Raw genomic sequence first — 10,148 nt, 5'->3', positions numbered from 1 at the left:
CATTTTTTAAACCTAAGAAGCAATGCTAGTGATTGTATAAATAGCATAGTTAGGATCTGATGGAATTTAAATAAATAAAGCACTAGTAATGAATTCACAGCTCAAGAATGCAAAGTTAAATATACATTTTCTTTGTTGATCTGCTCAATTGTACAACAGTAATATTTTATTTTATCTTACATGTATACATGTAATTTTTTATAAGATTTCCATACGCCGTCTCAACAAAGATTGCGTTATATTACAGCGCGACTTCGGATAAACGACATACGATACGCGGGAGCTAGGTTTTAAGCTGCGAGAAAGGTCAAACAGTCTCTTGCTCATAGCGGCCCTGTATTTTTTTAAGAAGGAGAAATTTCTGTATACTAAATCTTAAAGATCTCATCATATAAAATTTATTCTCTTTCGTTTATACATTGTAGTGTTCCATTCTAACTGCATGGGAGTATTTTGCTCTTGTGTTTTACGCAGCGATTTCTTGTTATCAAGTTAAACTTGATTTCGGTTCGATTGCGCTAAACGGATCCTGTCGATCGGCTGCCTGCATTAAAGCGATGACGTCATCAGTTACACGTCATCGCTTAAAAATGCTTGGGAAAGAGGCAACCACGTTCCCAGGGTCTTTTTCGTTTTTCAAAATGGCGGAAAATCGTAATGGACAAGACACCGGGGATGAGGTTGGGAGGTTAGTAAAGAGAAAATGGGCTCAACTGGGCTCTGTCTCGCTAGTGTAGTATAAGAGGGTCTGAATGGGATTTAGTGTTAAGTGTTATTTGCCCATAGTTTTTAGTGTTTGCTGTTAAATGGGTCAATTTTTTAATGTTTACTGTTTCTAAAGAAATACTGTTAGGTGTTTGGAGGGGTTTTCGTGAAAAAAAGCCATAGTCCTTTAGCATTGGAAATTCTTATCTGCTCTTCGAAAATCGGTAATAAAATCACTCCTAAACATTGAGCCTGCGCTGTGTGTTTTCCTCGGAAATCTTCGGTAGTCTTCGGACATCTTCGGTAGTCTCGAGAAATCGTCGATAGTCTTCGTGAATCTTCGGTAGTCTTCAGAAATCTTCCGAAATGATAGGAAATTGTCTGAAAATGGCCGAAAACTTCTTGATATTCTTAATAAAAGAATATTGGCCTTTTTGGAGATGTTTTTGTTTCTTTTTGGATTAAATTTACTCTTACAGTGAATTTTTTACTGTTAGTGTTAAAAAGCCCAATTTAAAATTTAACTGTTTCATGTTACAGAGCCAAAAAATTAAGTGTTTATTCTTATCGAGGTACCCCCCATTCAGACCCTCGTATAATCCTTGCATCAACAAGACCGACTTTCCGACACCTTTAAATCCTAACAAACAGCGAGAAAACAATGGACAATGATATCAACAACTGTTGGGGACTAAATATCGAGGCCAAGGCCTTTGGTTTACCAGTTGGAGACAAGGAACACATCGCGTCAAAATCACAGCCCTCCACGGTCTCCTTAAAACAGGACAGAAACTCGTCAAGGCTACACGTTGTGTTTCCATGGCAACAAGGCAGGGCAACCGGTTTCTCGTTCCATAACACCTGTAGCTTGTGCTCCAATTTTCCCGCCTTTTCTGTGGAGTTGCACGCGTACAAAACGACAGCGAAGTTGGCGGACATTGGCGCCATGTTAGACACCCTGAACTGTCGCTTGTTCTGCTGGATGAAATTGTCGGCACGCAAAGGCACATCGTCTTTGGAGAGTCCGAGTATTGTTAGCAGGGAAACTAACGTGCCGGACGAAGTGAATCGAAACACGCCACGAAGCTCGCTCTTTCCCATGAAGAAATTCCGCAGATTCTGAGCGATATCGGAGAGCAGAGTGCATTCTATCTTGCGGTTCAGTTCGTTACCATAGGAATGTTCGTAATAGTTTTTTAAATCACTTTGATAGTCCAACACTTTGATTATTTCATCGTCTAGCAGAGCACACCAGGTATTGTCTTCACGGTTCATGACTCCGAATGCACAAAGCCTGAAAATCTTCTCGACGAAGTCAAAAGTCAGTGACAGCTTTCCGGTTATCTGAAGTCGTTCTTCAAGTCGTTTTGTTACGTTCTTTATTTCCGGGCCTTCAATGAACTTCTCTACCTCTGCCACGCCATGTTCGTCAACATCAATTTCATATCTTGGACATGAATTGTAAGAAGACAGTAATCGATCCGCATTTTCGCGGCCGGAGAACGTTATAGCCACGGGCTGGAATTTCGATGGGGTCACGGGTCCTCGAGCTTCAAAGAGTCCGAAGGCAAACGACATGGCGCTTTGAGCCGTGCGAAGCTTGTCTGATGTAACAAATTTGTAGTATTTGTTCCAATACTCCTTGACAAACACTTCAGGAAAACGAGCTCGAAATCTCTTGGCGATGCTGTATTGCTCATTCTCTCCGACAGTTGATAACTCGCCTGGCGCAGCGTCCTTCCATTCAGGGGGTTCGTTCCACGGAAGAGTCAGGTTCTGATAATGAAATGGCGAGTTCACGGTGTAGATTTCGTTTAGTTTGGTCAGAAGATCGTCAATTTCTTCTCTGTCGCCATCGCTTGGATATCGTGATCCGTGGCGTATTACCATATTGAGGTGAATTGGTTGACAACCGTCAGGATATTTTAGCGAGGAATCCGAGCTGTTGTCGTAGTGGTAAGCTGTTTTTGTTCCGAAGCGAGAGAATTTCGATTGCTTGGATTCTTGTGGATGTAAACCCAGCAGTACTACAGTTGTTAATAAAAGGAACTTCCCTGCCATGTTGACAGAACCCTGTTTCTATATCGGCCTTCGCAACTAAGGTTTGCATTAATAATGCCAAAAGAATGTTGGGTTTCGAGAGGCTTTTAAGAGGAGATTTCTAGAAGAATCCGACAACGTCCGCTAATGCTATGAAAAATTGTTCGCTTATCCTCTGCATGAAGGTAGTCCTTATTAAAACTAAAAACGTTATGTTGTTTTTTTCTTCAAATATTTTTATTTTTCTGAGAAAAACGAAATTTTCGATTTGACATCTAGACTCGTCTAGACTCGATTGAGAGGGTACAAATTGGGTTGAAAATTGACCATTTTCAATCGATTCGTATGTCAAAACCATCACGCGCAGAAAAAAATAAATACAACCGGTCTATTGCATGACTCTTCCTTGTCCAAATAAGCATAGTTTCAAGAGTTTTGGTTTAATCTAATTATTTTACGGTAAACAAAACCAGACTATTCTCACGCGAAATGAAAGTCGGTCGGTCAAAAGAATCGTCATTTTCACTATGTGCCATATCTGGGAATTCCTTGAGATAAATATATTTCAACTGTTGAAGGATGATACTTTCAAAATATTCAAAGTTTTGTCTGGGTAAATGATTAAGCACTTGTCAAAAAATTATTCAAAATCGTACAAAAACGACACAAAATCACGCAAGCTTTCGAATGCGTGACCAAAAGTATTACCAACGTATTTGTTCTTTAAATCAATTTAGTCGCAACACTAGCAATACGAAGGCATAAATCATAATAAATATGTTCACCTTTGCTTGATTATGATATCCTGTCCCATGCAATACGTTTTTTCCTGTCATTTCTTCAATGACTTTCCGTTCAGTTCGCATGCCGCTTGTCGAATCCATCTGCGACTGGTGAATTTGAAGCAACCACCGATACGAGTTTAACCAAATATGTATCGTCATGATTAACGAGCCCTTTTTGTGTTACTTGATTAAGCCGTATTTCAGGTTAAAGCCAGCAAAGCGCTTTCAATAAGCCACTTTGCAGCGCCCGTTGGCACTGTGTATTATTCGAAGTGAAGTATAAATTTGCATACTTTCGAGACAAGCGTGACAGTTTTTATACTTAAGGGGGTAGGGTGGGGGTAGGGTCTTAAATTTTTAGGTGAACCGATGGTTTTAAAGCGTTTGGAGATGAATTGTCACAAACTCGTATTTACTACGTGATTTGCTCAAAATGAGAAAAAAAAAAAGAGACAATCACCATTTTTTTTCTTGTTATTGTTGCTGTTTTTTTAACAAACGTGTTGGAAATCACCAGTTAACCCAACACTAGTCTCGTTTCAATACCTTTATTCGTCACAAAGCTCACAATAAGTTTTCACCGTCACCGAACACGTTCTCTCTTCTAATCTAAAATCACAGATCATTCTTTCCGTTATGTATTCTATGTTCACGTGATCAACTTGTCGCTCAAGCTTAGTTACATTGATCTGATTGGCTGTTGATTACTGTCACGATATGAATCCCTTTTTGTCACGCGCCTGTAAGTAACGCAACTATAAATCTCCAACACCCTCCCCCCATTTGACTCGAAAAGAGCAAATGTCTATTGAAAATTAAACTTTGTCAAACTACACTAATTCGAAAACGAAACAATGATTTCATAGTTCATAATTGAATAAAGCGAATGTTACGAAATTGTTCACAGTTCCTTAGTGGCTCTCGTCACTTGCTATAGCAGCAATGCGTCCTCGGGCATCTCGTGCTGCCTGCCTCGTTTCTCTTCTTGGGGCGAACTCCACTGCGTTGACGCTTAGTACGTTCTGCGCTCTCCGAGGTTCACGATCACACGACAACTCAAGGGGGTAGAGCTGTTGTAGCGCCCGCTCAAGGTACGACCCAGTTCCGGTTTTCATCCTAGCAGCTCTCACTATACCATCTCGTCCAGTGATGAGCTCGTCAACGATCCCCATCTTCCATTTCCCGCGGTTTCTTTCGTCGTCTTTCACCAACATCACGTCACTCATGGCTATGTCACTTTGGCTTTCCGAATGTTTAAGGCGATGCTGCTCGCGTAATCCCCGTAAATAGTCATCTGTCCACCGTCGCCACATCGTGTCTTTACACCGTTTGAGGTACTTCGCGCGATTCCTGAGGTCTGGGGTCTCTAGATGATGGTGCTCCAACTCCGGTAGTAGGTTTGGTTGTCCAAACAGCAACGAGTTAGGAGTGAGGACCGGCAGTTGTGGATCATCTTCCACGTAGCTGAGGGGGCGGTTGTTAAGTGCGACTTCGACGTCTAATAATACGTCCTGCAGTTCTGCCCAGGTCAGGAGGCCACCACCGATGGACTTGTACAGCGCTCGTTTGACCAGTCCGATAAGGCGTTCGAACTGTCCTCCCCACCAGGGAGCTCTGCTTAGGTTGAACTGCCACATTATTCTGTGCTTCGCCAGGTAGTCGTGAACTTTCTCGTCACTCATAATGGTCTTGAGAAGGTTTGCGGCGCCGACAAACGTTTTTCCATTGTCGGAGTAAATCTTTTCTGGTCGTCCCCGGTGTGCGATGAACCGCTTCAAACTGGTTATGAATTCTGTCGTCTCCATGTTTGGCAGCAACTCTAAATAGATTCCGCGTGTTAGGCTACATGCGTAGAGTACAATGTACGCCTTGCCTTCGTTCTTCTTTCCCTTTCGGTACTTCAGTGGTCCAGCGAAGTCGACACCGATCACTTGAAATGCTGTTCTTCCTTCAGTTCGATCTCTCGGTAAATTCCCAGGAGGTGGGTTTTTCATTGCAACTGCCTGGAATCGTTTGCATCCATAGCATTTCTTAATCACTTTCTTCGCCAGTCGTCTAAGTCTCGGTACCCAGTAACGTTCACGCACTTTTGTCAGTGTGAGTCCAACTCCCCCATGGAGTGTGGCCTGATGAGAAACCATTGTTAGCTTCTCCGTGAAGGGGTGACTGTCTGGGAGATAAATGGGATAATCTCCCTGGATTCTTCCGCGACACTCCAGTAGCCCGTCTTGTCTCTCTTGTAGGTTCAGCTGCAGTCGATCTTCTTCAAATTTCTCGCTTCCCTTCGCGTTGTTTTGAGCACGTGCCACCCAGAAAAGTGTTTGTCTCTCTATCTCGTCAGTCGTAAGGGGTCCACTTGTTCTTTGCTCCTTGTGTTTACGGGTGTTGTTCACAAAACGCGCAATCCAGGCACATACTCTCAGTACTTTCCACAAAGCAAACTTCTCAAGCAGCACGTCAAACTCGTCTGTCACTTCTCGGGCTCCGGCAAATACTTCTCGGGTCACTTTTGCCTCTGCTTGGCTTTCAGGAGTGCTATCCGTCACGATGTCGTACGGCCAGCTTTCTTTCTCTGCTAACCATTTGGGTCCTCTCCACCATAGCTCCTCTCCTTGCACACTTCCACCACGACTTCCCAGATCTGCGGGGTTTTCTTGACTCGTCACGTGACGCCATTTTACCTCTGAATGTTGCTGGATCTTGCCAACCCGGTTGCTGACGAACTGTTTGTAGTCCCCAGCTCCTCGTATCCAGTGTAAAGCCACAGTACTGTCAAGCCAACAGTAAATTTCACCGACTGGAAAGCCCTCCAGCGCATCTCTTGTGTTGGTTATCAGATTAATCGCCATATGACCAGAAACCAGCTCCAGTCGGGGGATGCTCAGGCCTTGCTTTGCCAATCTTGCCTTTGCAGTTACAAGCCCCACGTTAACCCCAGATGGTTGTGTGACTACAGCATACAAGGCTGCTGAAACTCCTCTACCACTTGCGTCACCAAAACAGTGCAGGTCAATGTTGGTTATTTTCTCTCTTTGCGCCGTGAGAGGCCTGGGCACGGTTATGCTTGGAGGTAAACCTTCTTCCCATCGTGATAACTGCTTGGCTAGTTCCTCTGGTAGTTCTGCGTCCCATGCTATCTTCAGTTCGCAGGCCTTGCGGTAAAGCAGTTTCCCATTCAGTGTTGTGGGCGAGGCCAACCCGAGGGGGTCGTAAACTTTAGCCAACTTCGTCAATAAGTTTCTCTTGGTAGGCTGGACACGTTCACGAGGGAATTTGACTTCGATAGTGTCCTTTTCTTTGTCCCATGGAACTCCGAGGAGCGCTCCCTTCCCCCGCTGGGGAACGCCTAATTGTTGTTTTGCATAGGTCTCTTGCGTCTCACTGGTCTGATTTGTACTCACTACGTCTAGCTCCGCGGCGTTCGAGTGCCATTTGTGAAGTGTGAAACCACCTTGTGAAAACACTTCGGTTGAGGATTCCTTGACTTGTTTAGCGGCCTCTACAGTAGGACCACCGTTGATCAGATCGTCGACGTACAAACTCCTCTCAATCTCGTTTACAATCTCTGGGTAGGCTTTACGACAGTTCTCTAAGTGTTGCTTAATTACTCCCCCTAGCAGGAAAGGCGATGACGAAAGTCCGAACAGAGCTCTCGTAAATCGCAAAGTTTCCACTCGTCTCGTTTCAAGATCCGCAATCCAGTGGAAACGCATGGCATCACGGTCCTGCGTGCGGATCCTGACTTGCAAGAAGGCTTGCTTCATGTCGCCTGTTGTAAGGACTGGGTGGAATCTTGCTCGCACCATCACTGACCACAGTTGATTTTGAAGGGGTGGACCTGTGTGTAGGCAATCATTGAGTGAGGGTGCCTTGTCAAACGCCCGAGCTGAAGCATCATAGACAATACGAAGCTTCGTACTTTCAGCGCTTTCTCTTATCACGGGTTTGTGTGGTATATAAAACTCTCGTCCCACTGCTTGCTCTTCGGCTGGCTCTACGATTCCCTCAGCAAGTTGCTCTTTAATGATAGCATCATACTGCTCTAAGTGACCCTGCTTCTCTAGTTTTCGAACGGTATTTTCCAGTCGTTTCAAGCTTCCCGCCTTGTTGTTGGGTAGGGTAGGGTGGTTTCCTTTCCAGGGGAGACTTGTCTCGTACCAGCCCTCCGCGCTTCGAGTTAACTGCTCCTTGAACTCTTCATACACGTCTGCTTGGTCACCGATCGCTGTGTCTTGTATTCCGAGCACGTCTAGTTTGCAAAGCTGTTCGTAGTCTGCTGCTGCTGTTTGAGTTAGAAGCATACTAGAGATGTCCACTTCTTTCCCAGGCGACATAATTGTCCATCCAAATTTCGTTAACTCCGCCACAGGCTCTCCAGGACTTCCTATCTTTGGTCTGGCCTCTGTTCTTATCCTTGCGTAGTCACTCACGCCCAGTATAATGTGAACTGGAAGTTCGGGTTTGTCATCTCGATCTGTCATCTGTATGCCTGTAAGGTGGGGGTACTTTTGGATAACTTCAGCGTATTTTGGGTTTTCAAGTGATAGCAAAGACCCACGATCCACTTTTGTGACTTCAGTTTCCAACCGGAAATTTCCGTCGAGGCTGTCAATTGTCACTCCGTAAACCCCGATGGCCTTGTTGACTGATCCCAGCATCATTTCTATGCGTTTGAACTCTTCACGAAGTGGTCTGATCCGGAGATGGTCCAAAATGGCAGAGGACGCATACGAACTGCCTGCTCCAGTGTCAAGGAGTGCACGGCACTTGATTCCATTGACCTCGTCCACCACCACAGGGTAAATGACCTTGCATGTTCCCTTGTCTTGTGCTGTCAAAAATCTTCCGACATTCGCGTTGTTTGTCTGGTCGCAAATCGATGTGTGATGCTTGCGTTGACAGTTGTGGCATCCGCGGCTTGTACAGCTTTCAGCTCTGTGTCTATCACCGGTACAATTAAAACATAATTGCTTTTGGCTGAGGATTCTTTTGCGGTCTCCAACTGCGACAACTTTTGGACAATTTGCTGAAAAATGACCGGTCTTATCACAATAGACACACCCATGCGTCTGTCTTCCAACATCCTGTCGCGTCTGATAGGATCTCCGGTGCGAAAAACCGTCATTCTTGTCATTCTTTCTTTTTGGGATGTAGGTTGGCTCTCTTGGTTGGATCTCGCTTTCGCTCACTTCAGTGACTGGGTTGATGTCCTTCCAACGCTTAATCGCTTGAAGTAGCTGTCTAAAATCCCACTCCTGCCACCGTTCATGGCCCCGCACTAAGTCCGACTTAATCCCTTTTAGTTTGTCTAGCACAGCTCGAACATTTCCTGCAACATCACGCAATCTACCAAGCGTCTCTAAACTTTGCACATTATACAAAAGGCGCTTGTAAAACTCTTCTACCTCCCTTGGATTTCCTCCCATGACAGTTGGTAGGCCCATGATGTTGTTAACGTAGGCATTTACAATTTCCGATATTTTCCCATACTCAGACTTAAGGATGTTTTTGGCCCTTTCGTAACCCTCGGTGTTGAACGGAAGCCCATCAATATCTGCTCTTACTTGCGGCTGGAGAAGTTCCTTTAAGTAAGCGAATTTCGTAACTGGAGCTAAATTTGTTGAATCGATTTCCGCGCAGAATTTATTCCAAAATGGTAGCCATTGTTCATATGTCCCATCATACTTAGTAATTGATAGCTTTGGCAGCTTTGCGTGCGAACCGCTCGACTCCCCTTGATTCCGCTTTTTGAATTCTTCTGATTTCTTCTCATAGTCCAGCTTCATATCTAGTTTTTCTTTTTCAAATTGAAGTTGCTTTTCCCTTTCCTTAGCTAGCAATTCATCTTCTTTCTCCTTTTTAGCTAATTGTGATTGCTGTCTCGCTTCACTCAGACATTTCCGTAGATGTTCAATCTCATTGTCTACGCCCTCAATTTTCGCATCTATTGTATCACTCCAACCACCTACCTCACCCATTGAATCACCCTCTTCTAGTTTCTTCCCTTCAATCTTGACTTTCAACTCGTCCACCTCTTTTGCCAACGCCGCCAATGCGTCCACATGCCTCTCAAGTGTCGTTGTGTTGCCTTTCTCAACAATGCCCTTCCCCTTTGCTTGTTTGAATTGTAAAAGTTGCAGTTTCGTCTCTATTTCTTTAAGAAGTGTCGCCAGCGCCATCTCGTCGCGTATGGTCCCGTCGGAGGTGCCACTTAGTGTTGGAAATCACCAGTTAACCCAACACTAGTCTCGTTTCAATACCTTTATTCGTCACAAAGCTCACAATAAGTTTTCACCGTCACCGAACACGTTCTCTCTTCTAATCTAAAATCACAGATCATTCTTTCCGTTATGTATTCTATGTTCACGTGATCAACTTGTCGCTCAAGCTTAGTTACATTGATCTGATTGGCTGTTGATTACTGTCACGATATGAATCCCTTTTTGTCACGCGCCTGTAAGTAACGCAACTATAAATCTCCAACAAACGATCAAGGCGCTGTTTCCTTTTTTCAGCTAAGGCAACAGATGACACACTCGGTCCCGGTTCTGTCTCCTCTCGATACAAACAGAAAGTTTGGCGTTTGAAATGAAATAATTTTGAGTCGGATATTTCTTT

At 44.3% G+C, this 10,148-nt stretch overlaps 2 protein-coding genes across 2 annotated transcripts; both read right to left on the bottom strand.

The window, feature by feature from the left end:
- Positions 1-719: 719 nt before the first annotated feature.
- LOC144636006 (multiple inositol polyphosphate phosphatase 1-like) lies at positions 720-2,850 on the bottom strand. The gene has a single exon (XM_078495142.1). The coding sequence runs from the start codon at positions 2,764-2,766 to the stop codon at positions 1,339-1,341; it is 1,428 nt and encodes a 475-aa protein (XP_078351268.1). The 5' UTR covers positions 2,767-2,850; the 3' UTR covers positions 720-1,338.
- Positions 2,851-4,441: 1,591 nt separating this feature from the next.
- Positions 4,442-8,206, bottom strand: LOC144637150 (uncharacterized). The gene is made up of 2 exons (XM_078496292.1): positions 6,635-8,206; positions 4,442-5,419 (listed from the first exon to the last, which is right to left on the bottom strand). Exons 1-2 carry the CDS (start codon positions 8,189-8,191, stop codon positions 4,442-4,444), a joined length of 2,535 nt encoding a protein of 844 aa, XP_078352418.1. The 5' UTR covers positions 8,192-8,206.
- Between the last annotated feature and the right edge of the window lie 1,942 nt (positions 8,207-10,148).

Source organism: Oculina patagonica, chromosome 13 (genome assembly GCF_052425735.1).
Source record: "Oculina patagonica isolate OP01 chromosome 13, crgOcupat, whole genome shotgun sequence".
Taxonomy (NCBI): Eukaryota; Metazoa; Cnidaria; class Anthozoa; order Scleractinia; family Oculinidae; genus Oculina; species Oculina patagonica.
This window is presented reverse-complemented; position numbering and strand designations above follow the sequence as displayed.